General features: G+C 29.1%; 2 protein-coding genes across 4 annotated transcripts; one reads left to right on the forward strand and one right to left on the reverse strand.

The window, feature by feature from the left end:
• The first annotated feature begins 2,428 nt into the window (after positions 1 to 2,428).
• LOC149879051 (uncharacterized) lies at positions 2,429 to 10,204 on the forward strand. Of its 2 annotated transcripts, XR_016446948.1 has the most exons (6): positions 2,453 to 2,796; positions 2,899 to 2,948; positions 5,136 to 5,285; positions 5,384 to 5,541; positions 5,694 to 5,850; positions 10,121 to 10,204. XR_016446948.1 is itself a non-coding variant. In XM_090071921.1 (2 exons), exon 2 carries the CDS (start codon positions 3,360 to 3,362, stop codon positions 4,062 to 4,064), a length of 705 nt encoding a protein of 234 aa, XP_089928047.1. In that variant the 5' UTR covers positions 2,429 to 2,796; positions 2,899 to 3,359; the 3' UTR covers positions 4,065 to 4,815. The 2 variants fall into 2 exon arrangements, 1 of the variants encoding a protein (XP_089928047.1); XM_090071921.1 differs by lacking the exons at positions 5,136 to 5,285; positions 5,384 to 5,541; positions 5,694 to 5,850; positions 10,121 to 10,204 and having other exon boundaries at positions 2,429 to 2,796; positions 2,899 to 4,815.
• Positions 10,205 to 11,318: 1,114 nt separating this feature from the next.
• LOC145195428 (uncharacterized) lies at positions 11,319 to 14,271 on the reverse strand. Of its 2 annotated transcripts, none has more exons than XM_090071923.1 (3): positions 13,858 to 14,271; positions 13,544 to 13,664; positions 11,319 to 12,800 (listed from the first exon to the last, which is right to left on the reverse strand). In XM_090071923.1, exon 3 carries the CDS (start codon positions 11,824 to 11,826, stop codon positions 11,383 to 11,385), a length of 444 nt encoding a protein of 147 aa, XP_089928049.1. In that variant the 5' UTR covers positions 11,827 to 12,800; positions 13,544 to 13,664; positions 13,858 to 14,271; the 3' UTR covers positions 11,319 to 11,382. The 2 variants fall into 2 exon arrangements, with proteins under 2 accessions (XP_089928049.1, XP_089928048.1); XM_090071922.1 differs by having other exon boundaries at positions 11,319 to 12,860.
• Positions 14,272 to 17,538: the final 3,267 nt, after the last annotated feature.

Below are 17,538 nucleotides of genomic sequence, written 5' to 3' on the forward strand. Positions count from 1 at the left end.
GACAAAAAAACACGTCATTCTCTTCGCGATAAGCAAACCATTTCAGTTCATCATATAACCTCTCGCCTTCTACGTTATCACTCATAGTTGCAATTTACAAATAACAGAAATCGCGCAAAAATTCCAAATATATATTCAACTTTATACAGTACAATCTCTCTAATTCGAATCTCCTTAATTCGAAAACCTCCGTAATTCGATTAAATGCAAAGTCACCGTGAAATGCGTTTAAGAAAAACCAACTTTCTATTATTCGAAAATCTGTCTAATTCGAACTTTAATTTTTCCCCATAAAATTCGAATTAAAGAGATTCTATAGTATAAATATTGCAGGAGAAGAAAAGAAAAATACAATATTATTTTTGGGTCATTGAATAATTTTGAAATGAAAAAAAAAAATGACAGAAGATAAGAATAAATATGGCACTTCATTCATTTCACAAGAATAAGAATTTAAAAATACAATATAAGGAAATATATGGCGGCGGCCATTTTTTTAAGATGGCATTTTAGACTAAACTTGTGAGTCATCTTATTGTATATGAAATGATTTGTTAGAGACTTAGAGAATTTTGAGTTTTAAGTTTCTTGAATGAAGTGCAGAGGTCGCCAAAAAAATGTGTCAAAAATTATTCTAAAATTTAAAAAAAAAAAAAACTTTGTTCAGTTCAAAATTTTTTTGAGAGTCGGGATCTACTGGTTTTTCTCGGCTCTGGCTCCGGCTCCGGCTCCTGCAAAAACTATCGGATCATCGGCTCCCGGATTCGGCTCTGGCTCCGGCTCTGCAAGCCTGCTTAAAAGTATAACAAAGATAAAAAACAACAACAATAGTTTAAAATATATCAAAGTGAAATAGAAACCTTAACTAACAACAACAGCAACAAAAGCCCTGTAACAACAAAAAAAGCATAGTAATTGTATATTTGAAGAAGGAGAAAAAAAAAAAAAAAAAAAAAAATTGTAATAATAAATGAAATTTTAAATACTGAAACAGATGATGAAAATAATACAGAAGAACAAGTAAAAATATCAAAAACAAAAAATTTAAAACTTGATGAAAATATTAGAAATAGTAAGTGATAAATAACAAAAATAAAAAGAACTTTAAGATATAACAATAATAAAGATACTAAAAAAATGTCAGAATGTGGTGGATCTCGGCCCTACATCTCTTGATGATGAAAAATATGCCAAATGAGCACATAACTATGTCTGATGTTTAAATTTTATCTCCAAATATTTTTTTGTCCCATAACTAAAATATGTTGCAAAACTACCTTTTTTTTTATTGTCCATTTTCAAGGAACATAAAAGTCAAGTATCTTATCAAACTTTGACCAGGTTTCAACAGTTATCATTAGATCGACTGTTAAAATAGAAACATTACGCTTAACTCCATTATGAAATGTCTCAAAGTGAAGATTTTCATAAACTCATCATATTATGTATTTTTAATGCCACTTAAAGATATTATGGTAGTTCTTTGAGTTGGACCAGCAGTTGTAATCTGAGATAAGGGTACTCCCAGCCATGGAAATGGAGCTTTTTTAAGTCGATGTTTTCCTCCACATACTGTAAGTGTTTCAAATTTTGGAGGCCAGTGTAACTCACAGATAACAGTGCTAATGGTAACAACTGAATTAGAGATTGGAATGGCTTTTATCAATTTTTCACGCTTAACATTGTAATTTAAAATATGATGCACCGATACACTTTACTAGCTTCACTCGATACATATATTTTGTTCATTTTGATAACTATTGTGACAAGCATACACACAACAGTTTTTTTGGCACGATATAAATACTTAATCTGAAATTTTTAAATATATATACCGTGGTGTGACCAAGCAAAGTCCTATGCTTTAAGAAAGTCCTAATTTAAGAAATGGCAAATTTCGTATGTATAAAATAAACATTTAGAGAAGAAAATTTAGTTATTTTATCTAACTAGATATCTAGTTAAAACAGCAAAGTTATTTTCCGCAAATGTTTCTTTTATATATACGAAATTTGTCATTTCTTAAATTAGGACTTTCTTAAAGCATAGGACTTTGTTTGGTCACACCACGGTATGTCACTTGCTTTAAACGAATTCTAAAACTCCACGTTAAAATTATCCAAGTTTATTTACAACGTCATGCAACAGCAATTCACAATATATCATAAACAACATTGCATTTTCTCTTTTAAAAACGTAAAAAAATAGGCCTGCACAAAAAATTCCGGTTGCACGACGAATAGGCCTCTAGTAAGAGGGGTGAGGGGGAGCGAGAGGGGTTAAGAGAGAGTTAAAATCCCCTCCCCTTTGGTCACGTGAATGTCGAAAATTCCAAGGTTTGTGAGAATCAAGCGTGCATAGAATAAAATTGGTACATTCACGTGGGCCGTTTCCTGGTGTGTTATTGGTTAAGACAAACAATGAGCTTGGAAGTTCGCCTCTGCCACAAATGTCTATCCTCCCACAAGAGGTTTGCCCTAATGAGCCAATTATGGGAAATACACCTACGTTAACAGGTTTTGAAAATTGACATAAAAAGGGCTTCTGTGATACAAGTTTCAAAATCTGCAAATGCCAGGAGTAAACTGAGAAAGTTTTTGTTTTGATTTTTTGAGTTGTTTGGCTGTTTTACAGAGTTACTTTAGCTAGCTTGAATGGCCGGGGGACAATAATTTTCTTTGACGTGCTAGTTTTAGTTTACAAAATTTTTATTGTTTATGTTTTATCAATTTTCTCACGGTGTTTGTGCTTTTTTTATGAAAGAGATTTGGAAATGTTGTGTTACTGTTTAATAAGGTATAATTTTTTAAATTGATAAATAAGAATGCCTACTGCAGATCTAGAGCTTTTGCCTTCTCCCTCCCCGGTTTCTTATATAGTTGTTTTTTTTTTTTTTAGTCTTAAATGAAAAAAAGTTTCAAAATCTGCAAGTATCAGGAGGGAACTGTGTAAGTTTTTTGTTTTGCTTTTTTGAGTAAGTTTTTGTTTGGCTGTTTTACAGAGTTGCTTTAGCTAGCTTGAACGACCGGGTGACGAAATTGTTATTACACATGCTGGCATCTCTTTGAAAAATTTATGTTATTTACGGTTTATCAATTTTCTCATGATGTTTGTGTTTGTTTTATGAAAATTATTCGGTAATATTGTGTTACGTATTTAATGAAAGAGAATTTTTAAATGTAACGAATAAGAATGCGTTCTGCAGGTCTAGAGCTTTTAATAGACATGGTTATGAGAATTTACAAAAGGATGCTAGAACGTTGTTAAAGACTCACAGACGAATCTGTACTCAAGAAATCTGCGGTGGCTCCTATGCTTACTTTGGAATTCAGGAAGATTTGATTCAATGTTTAAAAGAAATGGATGTGATTGATGTTATTGAGATTAAGTTAAATGTCAGCATAGACGGTTTGCCTTTATTTAAATCATCACTTGTACAAATGTGGCCTATTTTGGGTATGTTTCACTCTAATGTTTTCATTGTTGCACTATACTGTGGGAAATCTAAGCCCCATCCTGTAGATGATTTTTTGAAGGACTTTGTTCTAGAAGTCAAGCACCTCTGTGTAGCTGGTATAACCTTCAACAAAACAAACTTAAAGTTTGGTCTTGGTGTTTTTATCTGTGATGCTCCAGCTAGAGCGTTTTTGAAACAAGTTGTTGGACACACCTCAAAGCACGCTTGTGAGCGTTGTGAGATTGTTGGTGAGTATGTTGCTCATCACGTGGTGTTCAAGCCCCAAAGTTCATATCTGTTAAGGTCTAATGCATGTTTTGATCAGCTGTTGTATTTAAATGGTCATCAAGTTGGTGTATCCCCTCTCTCAAGTTTAGGTGCATCTTTGATCAATGACTTTGTTTTAGATTACATGCATTTAGTTTGTCTAGGAGCAACAAAAAGAATTTTGACTTTTTTAGTTCAGGGTCCAAGAGTATGCAGGCTGTCAAACTTTTTAATAAGCGATGTTTCTAACAGACTGTTATCTTTAAATGGCAAGTTACCTTCTGACTTTGCTCGCCAACCACGTTCATTGTCTGAGCTAAATAGATGGAAAGCGACGTAATTCAGGCAGTTTTTACTTTATACTGGTCCTCTGGTGTTGAAAGCTGTGCTTCAAAGCGACATTTATCAACATTTTCTTTTGCTTCATGTTTCTATTTCTATTTTGTTGAGTTCTAATAGCGAGTTCAGGCGTCATTACTTATCTTATGCTAGGGACTTGCTTAAGTGTTTTGTAGAAAACGCTGCAACCTTTTATGGTGAAACCTTTGTGGTTTATAACATTCACAGTTTGGTTCATCTCTCAGATGATGTTGAAAATCAAGACTGTTCACTCTATGAAATGTCTGCTTTCCCTTTTGAAAATTTTCTGCAAACATTGAAGAAAGAAGTTCGAAACTGCAACAACCAAATATCACAAGTTGCAAAGCGTCAGTTTGAATTGCAAAATGTCAGAACTGTATTTAAAACTTCAAAGCGTACACACCTGTCTGTAAGTTTTCGAGATTCTTGTTTTCTCCATCAGAACTCTTTTTTTGTGATTGTTGAAAATCTTGCAGATGATAACTACTTGTGTAATCGTTTAAAGGTGAAATATACTAAAAGCTTTTATACCAGCCCAGTGGATTCTAAAATCTTTGACATTGGTTTTGTTGAGAAGTTTGACAAAGTGGCATTTACATCCAAAAGGGTTCTGGTTCTTAAGACTGAACTTGTAAGAGTAAAGAAGGTTTCAGTATTGCCTTTTAATAATGGTTTTGTATATTTTCCTCTTTTGTATGAATCAGAGCAAAAATAATTTTTTTTTTTGTACATTAGTTGTTGTTGTTTCTTTGTTTGTTTTTTATTTATTTAGTTTTCTTTGTTTTTTATTAGTTTAGTTTTTTTTTTAATTTGTTTAGTTTTATTTGTTTTGTTTTTTTGTTTTTTTTTTATTTGTTTAGTTTTTAACTGCAGAATTAAAGTTTTTCAAAATCAATTTGCTTTCTTTTAGCACAATACAACACCCTTAACCAGTTTCAACTTGCTCAATTTTTATTTTTATTCAATATGGGAATTTAAGAATTAGGTTACATTGAAATGTTTTTCATAACAACAGTTTATTGATCATTTTAGTATTTCAAAAATGTTTTAGAATAGATTTAAAATATTTCTGAATTACATTAACAGTTGCATTACTTGTGATGTCCATAATGACACCAAACAAATCTCAGTTTTTTTGAGCATAGAAGAGTTTGAGGCAGCAGAAGAGCAACTGAAGGATGAAAACTACAGAAAAAATTTGGTAATTTCACCACTGTTGTTTTTTTAACAATTATTGGACAGAAAATCTACTTTTTTTTTAAAGATAGTTCCTAATTTGCAGTTGGTCTTTGTATACAGGTAGAACAGCTCTCTCAAATTGGGGGTGTAGATGTCAAAGATGCAACTTCAAAAATCATTGACAGAATGTTTTCTGTGAAACTGCAATGTAAAATGAACATGTAAGGCGGTGGCCGAAAGTTAGCATTAGAAAAGTCTGGGTTATGGAGAGTTAATTGGTAAATATGCTTTTGTGTGTGTGTGTTTGACAAACATCTAGAAAATTAGCTAATGCAGTATTTTGTGGGTAAATTCTTTACAGAAGTTAAGAGTAACTGAAATTAGTTTAGATATTTTGCTTTCTTTAATTGTTTGTCTAATTTACTTAAAGATGCTGTGAAAATAACATTTCGCGGTATGAAAGAATCCAGTATGAGAGAAACGTGTAATGGTTAAGCTAAAGAATGCGCCAGGTCGAAAAGATGGTACAAAAAACCAATAAAAAGTTTACTTCGGTCAACAGTCTGATGTTGGGAGAATTGTAATTGGTAATTATACTTTTATTTTAGACTAAGATACAACTGAAATGGTAGCTAATGCAATGTATAGTTTGTAATGTTTTTACTAAAGAAATAAAGAACTGAATTATTTGTTCTTTTAAAATTATTTTTAATTTTGTTATTTTTATTATTGGATTTTTTTTTAAACTGTTTATCATTTTTACTGTTTGTTTTTAAACTCTTTTTTGTATTTATAATTGAAATGCTGCCTGCACAAACTGCATTAGTCACACTATTTTCATTTTGAGATGTAACCATTTTAAGATTACTTGTAATAAACTAAAATAAGTTCACTGCTTTGTTTATTTTTTAAACTTTCTTGTCAAGAAATTCACAAGTCTGTTTTGTTTTTCTAAAGATAGTAAAAAAGATATAAAAAGAGAAAATAACTTAAACTTTATTGTTTAAATATATAAAATAAATGGTTGATGAATTTAATAACTATAAAATCCTTCATGCATTTTTTAATATGCAGAATTTCGTTGCAAGAACCAATAGTATTGATTGTTTATTTTAAAAATTAAATTATTAAACAAGTACTTTTGTTCAAAAAACAAAGAAAGGATAAGCACCAAAATATCATTTCTATATTTTAAGTATTAAAACTTTCAAAATGTTGAATTAAAAAGAAAAAAGAAAATATTTCACAGTTTATTTTTAAAAAACAAAACAAAGATAACTTTGCATAGATTCTTTTTGTTACAAGATTTCATTATATTAACCCATTCATATGGTTTGCTTATTTCTCCAATTTTTTCTTCTTTATTCAATTCTTGCAAAGCATCAGTTAATAAGCGTTATGAAATAGGGTAATTAATCACTATTTCTTTGAAAAGCTCCATTGCACAAAGGTTAACCAAACAATGCCAAAGATATATTTTGTTTTGACTGTAGCACTTCTAGGCAAACAGAGTTATCTTCTCTTTTCTATCATTCTTGTTTTCTTTAATATAATCATCTAAAAATGTTATCACTTCATTGGGTTCTTAATCTGCAGCATTTTCTACATTACAATAGAAGGTTGTTTTTAAAGAGAAACAAGGTTAATGATACCAAAATTGTGTACCCATGTGTCTTTTGTAATATACTCCACTAACATTAGTTGCTTACTTGTAGTTAGTTACTTTTTGATAATTCGTACATAATACAAGACTGCTGTTACTTTTTGATAATTCGTACATAATACAAGACTTGTTTGTCCAACTCATATTTTTTTGTTTCATCATAGAAAACCTGTGCTTTTCAGATATGCATATCATGTTGGAGTGTGAAGTTTTTTGCTAGAAGTATACCTCCTTTCAAAAGTTAGCTTTAAAAAGAGTAATCTAAATATAAATTTGATAAAGTTATCATTAATTTATAACAAATTTGCTATTAACTTATACATTAAAAAGAATTTAAAATGCAACTTTATTACAACTTAGAGACTAAATTTAAAAAGCTAGACTAGACTAAACTGAAACATTATTAATTAATGATTTCTTTAAGGTAACTTAAAATATTACTTTAGTTTTATAATCATTACATGTAAACATACATTCAATATTTTTTTAATTGAAAATATGTCCTTAAAAATAGATGAACAAACTGAATTCCTAAATTGAAATTTTATTATATATCTATGAACTATTATATTTTACTTATTTACTTAAGTTAAAGTCATTTATAATGTATCTATAAGTAAATTAAAGAGTAAATAGTATTTTCTATGCTAAAATGTTAATCTTTTTTCAAACATATTTCAAGTAAGGGATGAAATAGTTTGTAATTTAATAAAATAAACAATAATACCATGAAATATCATATAGTTATAATGACTACTAATGGTAGTTACAACTTCAACAAAACAAATGTATAGGCATTACAAACACTAAAGATTAATAATGAAAGATTAATCAATAGCATGCTACAATTATCACAAGTGTTGATCCTTTGTTTAAACTTATTAATACAGTAGTATTGTTCCTTTTACCAATTAAGAGTTTCCATTATAATAACTGTTAATCATTATAATTGTAGAACAGATTTTCTTCACTTTTTTTTTTTATCTTTTTATTTGTATTTCTGCACCAGTTTTCTTCAACTCTTTTTCTTCTTTTGGATGCCATGATAGCTTGTTTGTATTCGGCAAAAATATTAGATCTATTTGTCACTTGTAAAATCCCTTATTGAAATTGATTCTATTTTTTATGCAGCTCAGATATTTTTTTTGTTCAAAATAGCTGGTACACATGAAAGTTTATTAGTTCATTATTGAAGTGACATAGTTATCTCTGTTTTTTGTTTTTTGTTTTTGTTTTTTTAATGGACTTAAGGAGTTTTTGCTGGCAGCACTTCATTTGCTATTGTTTATTATTTGAATTGTTTATTGCTTTTGTTGCAATTTTATTTTCTTGTGTAGTTGTTGTTATTTATTATCTGTACTCTCAAAGAAGTTAAGTTTTGTTTATAATTGTTATTGTTTGGTATTTTTATCACATTTTAAAATTAACTAGTTTATATTTTTAAGTTCTTTTTCTTACTTATTATTGCTTGTTAACTTCATTTTTTATTGCTTTTGATATAATTTTAAAATCTTTGTATTAATGTTTTTGTTTTTAATCATTATTGTTAAGTTTTAAAGTTTTTTTTAACTACTTCTTTATTAATTATTGTTGTTGTTCTTTTTATTATATTTCTATGTTTTTTTAATATTTATTGCTTATTGTATTTACTCTTTAATAACTCTTATTGAATTTAAAAATAAATTTTGACTACTTTATATTGCTAATATTTGAGATTTTTTTTTTATTGTAAAAACCTTTCTTGCTGTTTATTATTGTCATTGCTTATCATTTTTGTGATGCTTTTTTGTATTAATTACTATTGTTGTTTATTACTTTTATCACATTTTAAAGCTCTTGCTATTATTTATAGTTACTGTTGTTTGTTAGTTTAATTACATTTATATAGTTTTGATTTATATTTATAAACTACACATGATTGTTCAGTTACTTTGTTAATACAAGCAGAGCTGCTGCGACTTTATTTTTGTAGCAACAAAGCGCTGTTTTCAACTTCTCATTCAAATCAACAATCCCTCTCATCCAGATTATCCTCTCTCCTCCTCCCCTGCCTCTTTGCCACAAATGAGGCCAGAATGATACATTTATTTTTCTCCTATGGAGCAAGATCCACAACATTCTGACACTTTTATTATTATCTTAATTATTGTTTTATCTTTAATTTTTTTTGTTTTTTTATTATCTATCTTTTATTACTTATCATTACTTCTCATTGTTAATGTTTCTATCAAGCTTAAATTTTTTTTTTTTTTTTATTGTTTTTTAGTTGTTCTTCTATATTATTTTCATCATCTGTTTAAGTTTTTAAAGTGTCATTTTTTTAAAGTTTCATTTTTTCTGTTCCTTTATTCACATTGGCAACTGCTATGCTTTTTTTTTTCTTTTTCAACCACCTAGATGCTAGTCTCAACTCCTAATTCAAATCAATAATCCCTCTCCTCCAGATTATTCCCTCTCTTCCATCTCTACCTTCATGTAAGGCTGGAAAGATACATTTATTTTCGTTCTATGGGCACAAGATCCACAACATTCTGACATTTTTTTGTTATCATTATTGTTTTAATTTTTTTTTTTTTTTTTTACCATATATCTTTTATTATTGTTAACAATTTCATCAAGCTTTAAATTTTTCTCTATAATTTTTAGTTGTTCACCTGTATTATTTTCATAATCTGTTTCAGTTTTTAAAACTTCATTTATTTATTTATTTTCTTTTATGTTTTTTTTTTTTTTTTTTCAGGCAGGGTTTTTATTGTAGTTGTTGTTGTTGTTATTGCTGTGGTTGTTGTTGTTGTTGTTGTTATGGTTGTTGGTGTTGTGGTTGTTGTTGTTGCTGTTGTTGTTGATGAGGTTAGTTAAGATTTCTATTATATTTTGCAACAACTTTAACTATTGTTGTTGTTTATTATCTTTGTTACACTTTTAAGTTAATGTTGTTATAATAAAAAATTCCTTTTATCCCTTATCATTTTTGTAATTGATTATTACTTTTATTGTTTATTGCTTTTGTTAAACTTTTTAAATTCTTTGTATTAGTGTTGTTGTTGTTGGGTGTTTTTATTGTGTTTAAAAATGCTTTTTATTATTCAATCTTGTAACTATTAACTATCTTTAAATATAGTTGTTTAGTTTTTTTTTTTTATTATAGGTTTGAATTGTTCTTACTTACTAAAAATGTTTACGTATTTTTGCAGATGCTGTAAAAGTTTCCGTTATTAAAAGAGTCGTTATTGCACGTTCGAGCATTAGTTAAGCTAAAGAATTTATCAATCCAAAAAGATGTTATGAACTGTATTTGAACGCATTACTTTGAGGAGTTTAATACGAATGTGGTTCGAACAAGTAGAAACTCCTAAAATTTTAACAATTCGTACTTATATTTTTCAGCCACTGTATTTGTAGGATAGAAGTAATATTTCTTGTTAATGTTTTAAATAAGTATGCTTGATATTTGTGCTTTTGCATTTCCATTTAAAAGTTTTATTTAAGAAACTCTATAATCTAACTGATATAAGAACAAATAAAGTTCCGTGTTAGTCCTATTTTTCTACTAATAATGAATAGTTAAAATAACACATTTCTCTTTGAATTTTAGTATGTATTACGGTTGTAAACTATTTGCATTTGAAAAATAAATATGTATGACATGAATAAATATGCGTTTTACTATTATTTTCCAAATAGATGATAACATTCACAAAGAATGTATTTTATGAAATATTCCTATGCATTAACTATTATTAACTTGATATTATTGAAGAGCAATTAATAATGAAACTTATTATTAACTTCCTTTCCTTAATATTGAGTTAATAATAGTTATAAAAAAGGATCATAAAGAAAAAAGGTTACAGGCAAGCTAAGAAAAAGAGCTCTAAAAGATGCAATATAATGACTTCTTAAATAAAACTTTCATTAGGCGCCTAATCGTCTCACGTTTTAGACGTCTACGGAGACGCCTTCAAAACCAAAAAAATGCCTATAAAATACATCTTTTAAACGGCTTTGTGCCGGGTGGGAAGCTTTTCACTGATAAGTACTGAAATTGGCGACAAATGCACAGAAATGCTTAGAATTTGCTTGTAATGTCAATTCTGTGATTATTTCGTCAAATTTGAGCCTTTCACCGAGATTTCTTTGTACCTTTGGACATTTTTTGTTGTAATCTATCAAGCTGAGCACAAAAATGACAAAGACAATCAACAGAGAGGCTGGCAAATGCCGGAATTGGCGACAAAACCCCGTTTTTTGCACTGCTATGAAATTTAACCGCCAGGTTGAAGTTTGTGTCAGTTAAAAAATTCTGATTAATATAGTCTTTACTAACATATAGTAATGGGAAACAATTGAGTTTGAAATCAAAATCGCGTGCTACGTATAAAAAATAGTCAATTTTCATCCCTTTTTTCAATTCATATATTTTACAATGAAGATTACAACACGGATGATACTATTATCAAACTCTTCTTGTGTTAAAATCGACAACAGCCTTTTTTAACTTTTCTCCATGTTTAATATGTTCTGTGCTGAGTTTATATTTTTTCCAGTTAGGTTTAAATTTAGCATGCACTGCCTTGCCAGCCTGTTCTGCAAAATTTCCCAGTCCCATGTTATGTTTTACAAATGGAACAATGTAGTTCACAATTATATGTATTTCCCATGTTGTAGATAAGGTTAATCCCTCTATATTTGCATTATAGATGTCATTTTGCAGGGATTTAAAAGTATCAGTAAAATTATTTATAGTTGTTTCAAGTTCTGTTTTTAAATCTTTACCAAAAGCAGCATCCTTTACTGATTTAAAAGCTCGCAAGCAGTAAATTACAGCTAATATCAGATAATGGCATATTGGGATTTCCTCAATCACAGCTTGTTCAAGATAATCTAACTTTTCAAGCATTTTGTTGGAGTTATTTCCATCCCACCCAATTCTGTGGTGGCCTTAAAAGATAATATAATGACAAGTCAACCAAATTTTAAAACCAGGTTTCCAGAGGAACAATAATACTTTTCCTAAAACTCCAACTGCCCCCATCATCATGTGTAATTCTGGTGGAGCTATCTTATGAATAACTAATTTTTCAGGATTCTCATTCAAATAAATTAATCTTTTATTAATTACATTGTAATAATTTGACATTTTTGTGTGTGGGCATCCATCATCTTTATATTTCTGAGCCCAGTAATCAAGACTTCCAAATATCCTACAATCTCCAGAAATTAAAGAACATAATCCTGTACAGTATAAACAGGCATATTTTCCAGAATGTGTAGACAGACCTAGTACAGCATTTGCACATTTTAAGTCAAAAGCTATATAATAGTTTACTTCCTCCAACTTAAGTTTCCATAGAATCAGTCCTAAATTCCAGTTGGATTCAGGAATGTCCTCAACTATAGCTAAAATCTGGGTTATAAGGGTTTAGTTTCCTTTCGTTTATAATATGCATTACAAAATCACTTGTATTTTTAACAAAAACCAAATTACAGTCTATTTTTAACCCTGCCTTTTCTTTAAACTCAACTAAATCTGCAGTATAAAAGGATTCAATATATGACTGAAGTTCTTTAAGTTTCCCAAATATATTTTTGCTAATGCAATTTGGTCCGAACGAACTCTTTAGAATGGAAACCAAAACCTGAGTTCCTGCTTTGGAAAGTTCTAAAACACTCTGTAAAGTCAGCAGCATCTGAAAAGGCATCATACTTGCAGATTTGGTTCTTTCTGATTTCAAATCCGAGATTCCTACGGTAATACGAATTGGGTTACCACCAGTTGATAGATTGAGTGTTGCCCCTTGTTATTTGAAGCCAACTGTTCTTTTCTGTTTTTTAAATTTTGTAATTCTGCCTGTAAAGCTCCAATACCGAAGGCTAAATCAGTAAGGTTTACAACTGCCTGACTTTTACAGCAATTATGAGGTCTTCCAGCACCTTAAAAAAAAAAATAGACAAGAATTTATAAAAAAAGAAATTCACATACAAAATAAGAACAATAATCAAATAATTGAAGATTATCTCTATCTTTTTTTAAATTGTGTAAAGCATCATATTTACAATTATGCAAGGTATAAGAATTATCTTGCTAAATTAGAAAGTTAAAAAAATTGCATATTACAAAGTTTGTAATTTAAAAGTGAATAAAGAGTAAACTAAAGAATGATAAAAGCTTATTACATTTTCTGTTGCAAATAATGTATATATTACATACATACATACATACATACATACATACATACATACATACATACATACATACATACATACATACATACATACATACATACATACATACATACATACATACATACATACATATATACATACATACATACATACATACATACATATACATACATACATACATACATACATACATACATACATACACACACATACATACATACATACATACATACATACATACATACATACATACATACATACATACATACATACATACATACATACATACATACATACATACATACATACATACATACATACATACATACATACATACATACATACATACATACATACATACATACATACACTCATACATGCATAATGTGATATATTATAATCCAAATAATTTTAAAACATCAGATTTTTACCTAAAATACCAAAACATTGTCAGCATAAATTTGTATTTTTGTCATCAACAGTTTCAGGTTGTGTAGATTGAATAGTATCTAATATATCAACACCACGTCAGACTACTGATTCTACATGAATCTGTAAAGATAAATTTGGTTTTGTTACTTCAATGATTTAATTTCAACTGTAATTTGATTAAATCAGTTTTGATGTGATGTTTTTTCCTTAAAAAATATTTGTTGTTCAAACACCATACCATTTATAACATATTTTTGAATAACCTTAAAGTAAAAAGGCTTAAAATAAAAATTTTTTATATATATTTTGATACCTTGGATTACTTTTGATAACCAAGTATCAAAATACTTTTGATAACCAAGAACTTCTGGCGCTAGTGCACTTTCGCAACCCCCTTTTTTATTGCAGATTATGATAGAGAATTTTATGCTGATTCAGAAAAATATAAAAACATAGACTTGAAAATCAACGGAAAGTGCTCTAATTCGAAGTCAAAGTTGTAAAATATCCCACTAAAAACCCTAATATTCGCCATTTTGAGAAGAATAAGTTAATGATCTTTTAGCTTAAAAAAGCAATACATTAATGGCATGGTTTTTACGTTAAAAAAGTTGTTAAAGGATGTTTTTACGAAGTGTCTTCGTAGAGCGTAATGCGCTCGACGCACAGTGGGCCAGAAGGTGGACAAAATGGGAAAAATTTTAGTTGTCTAATCTTGAAAACTTATTTAATTTTAGTATCTATATATATTAGGAGAAATTTATTGATAACTTATTTATATTAAATCCCTTAGTTACCAGGACTCTAAGCATTTGAATATTGAAATTAAAAAAAAAAAAAATTTTAAATAAGTAATTAACGATGATATTAACGTTGTGTTATATTTCAATTACATCTACGTTTTTGAAACAAAAAATTAGTACATGTTATTCTAGAGTATATAGAGATAAGAAAAACCAAATGTGTGAAATAAATTTGTCATAGCATGTTATCTCATATATATGTTATCGCATATTTGTCATAGCATGTTATACTTTGAAAATCACAGATTAAAAAAAAAATTCCTTAAGAAATTTGTTTTTTGCCGCACTATAACTAATAATTACCACAATTTGCCATGTGCTATCTTATATTTATTTGATCTATATGATGCTTCAATTGAGTTTTAATTGATTGCTCGTCCCCTTAAATCCCCGTTCAGATTTTATATATGTTTTAACTTGGTTGCTATGGTACTAAATTTTGCATGGCAACAACTCATTTTTACATTAACGTTGTTTTAACAGTATTTTACATGCGCTAAGTACACAATATTGGGGGTATGTATTAAAATGAGATTCACAATTCTTATGAGATTATTTTTTTTGGTTAGTAAGGATACCTTACTTTGCATAGCATAGCAACAACATATTTTCGGTAGTTGTTAGTAATTTAATTACTAACACTAACAGTAATTTAATTACTTTTAATTTTAATTACTAGCACTTGTAGTAACTTAATTAATAACAAGTATCAGTAGTCCGGACGGCATATATATTATAACATTAAACTTTTAAATACAAAATACTTGTTACAATAATTATTTAGATATGGTTTTATTAAACTTAGACATTCATAATTTTCTCCTAAAAAACAATCTTAGTATTTCAAAATAATATATTTCTGAAGATATATTAAAATTTATTCAGCCAAAATTTGCTGATTTTAAAGACGTTGATTTTAGACACGCTGTTCAACGATTTGTTTACTTGTATAAAAAAAAGTGGAAATCTGCAAACTATACTGTCAAAAATTTTGAAAAGAAGTTTGTGAGCTGGCTTAATGAATATTTAATTGTCAGAAAAAAAGACAATGAGCCAACTGCAAGTAGACGTGGTCGAAAACCAGTTGCATTTGATAATAGTTCTAATAAAACTAAAAAACGGCGTGTATCTTGTTTAAGTGAATCTCATTCATCCAATGAATTATTTTTTGCTGCTAATAAAAAATTTAGAGATGAATCTATTATTATTGCTGCCAAGAACGTTTTAAATATTTCAAATACAGATAAAGCAACTAAATATTCAGCAGACGAAGCACTGGCTTTATTAATTGATGCAAGTCTGACAAAAGCTTCCTATCAATTGGTTAGAAGCGGAGCCTTGGAGAAAGAATATAACATTTACCCTGCTTACAATGATGTCAGAGATGCAAAATTGAAATGTTATCCTGCAAACATAACAGTGGAGGACTATTCAGCTTCAGTTCCTTTAAAAGATTTAATAATTTATACTTTGATAAGAATCTGTGCAGTTCGGGAACCTGTGCTAAGGCACTTGATATTGAACGACAAAGCAATAAAAACAATCACACTAACGTGTAAGGCTGGTTTTGATGGTGCTACTGGCTAAAGTATTTATAAACAAGTTTTATCAGAACCCGACATTAACAGAGATTTAAAGCGTGAAGAATCACTATTTATTACTTGTCTAGTACCATTAGTTTTGACTGGATTTAACAACAGCAACGAAAAGGTGCCTATTTGGAAAAATCAAAAGTCGTCCTCCACAGGCAATTGTAGACCCATAAGATTTGCATACAAAATGGAATCCAAGGAATCTGTGATTGAAGAAGATCAGTACATTAAAAGTGAGATAGAAAGCTTGGGAATGATTTTATTTGAGGTTTGTAGATCTTCTATTGAAGTAATTTGTATTATTGAACATACAATGATTGATGGGAAGGTTCAAACGATATTATTGTTTTATAATTTTTTGATGCAATTTAAAGTTGACAATGTTTTCTTGCACTATTTTTGCTTTTATTATTCCTAAAACATTATTTACCTAAATACTCAATTGTTATTCAATATAGGTGGGACAAAAATCCGATAAAATATTCAAATATCAATTTACCACTTTGTAACTAAGGAGAGTATCCGGAAACTAAGCAATATAAGTATCCATAGCAACTAAATTTAAAAAATTATCACTTTTGTAAGAAGTGTGATCTCATATTGGTACTCATGACAAATTTAGTGAATATAGCACTTATAAAATATCTGCAGATAACAAAAATAGGTTGTTGCTAAGTAAAAAAAGGTATCCATAGCAACGAAATAAAAAAATATTACCTTCATAAAAAGCGCAGACATCATATTAGTACTCATACTAATTTTAGTGAATATAGCTCTAATATTAAATTAGTTACGAATTTTGTCCAGTAAAAGTGAATTCTGGCCCACTGTGCGACGTGGCCATAAGCTACTCAGAGCGCAGTATTGTACACGCATGCGCAATTATTTTATTATAACAGTACGATTTATATTACACAACAAAGCTGGTTGGATAGGCGGTTAGGGTCAGGGTAAGGGTAAGGGTTAAGGATAAGGTTAGGGATAGGGATAGGGATAGGGTTAGGGATAGGGCAATACAATAATGATGATTCATAAATTTGTCTACATTCTCACATTCTACGTTCAACCTTTATTTAAAATCTTCCATTAATTTCATTTCGTTAAAACACTTTCGTTATAATCCTTAAAAATAATAATGCAAAGGCTAATCGAAACCAGGTCTGCTTAACGCGCAATATAACGGTAATTAATTTTCGTTAAAACCGAAAGCGTTTTTGAAAAAGATTTTTAAAAAATGGCGAATATTAGGATTTTAAGTGGGATTTTTTACAACTTTGACTTCGAATTAGAGCACTTTCAGTTGATTTTTATTCTATGTTTTTATATTTTTCTGAATCAGCATAAAATTCTCTATCATAATCTGCAATAAAAAAAAAAGGGGGGGGGGGTGCGAAAGTGCACTAGCGCCGAACTTCTAGCAGTACTTTTGTCTGAGTCAAGTTGGTAAAGGTTTCTTTGACAAGTAGAGCAAATCATTGTAGAATATGCTTCTAAGTTAGAATCATATTTGTAATTAACAAAAGCATTTATTTTCTGAATGATAGGTTCAGAAACTGCAGTTAACTTCTTTGATCTTGCACCTTTATGTTCCAGACAGAC

Source organism: Hydra viridissima, unplaced genomic scaffold (assembly GCF_058129835.1).
Source record: "Hydra viridissima isolate aposymbiotic clone 2 unplaced genomic scaffold, HvirCarnegie_v1 scaffold_14, whole genome shotgun sequence".
Taxonomy (NCBI): Eukaryota; Metazoa; Cnidaria; class Hydrozoa; order Anthoathecata; family Hydridae; genus Hydra; species Hydra viridissima.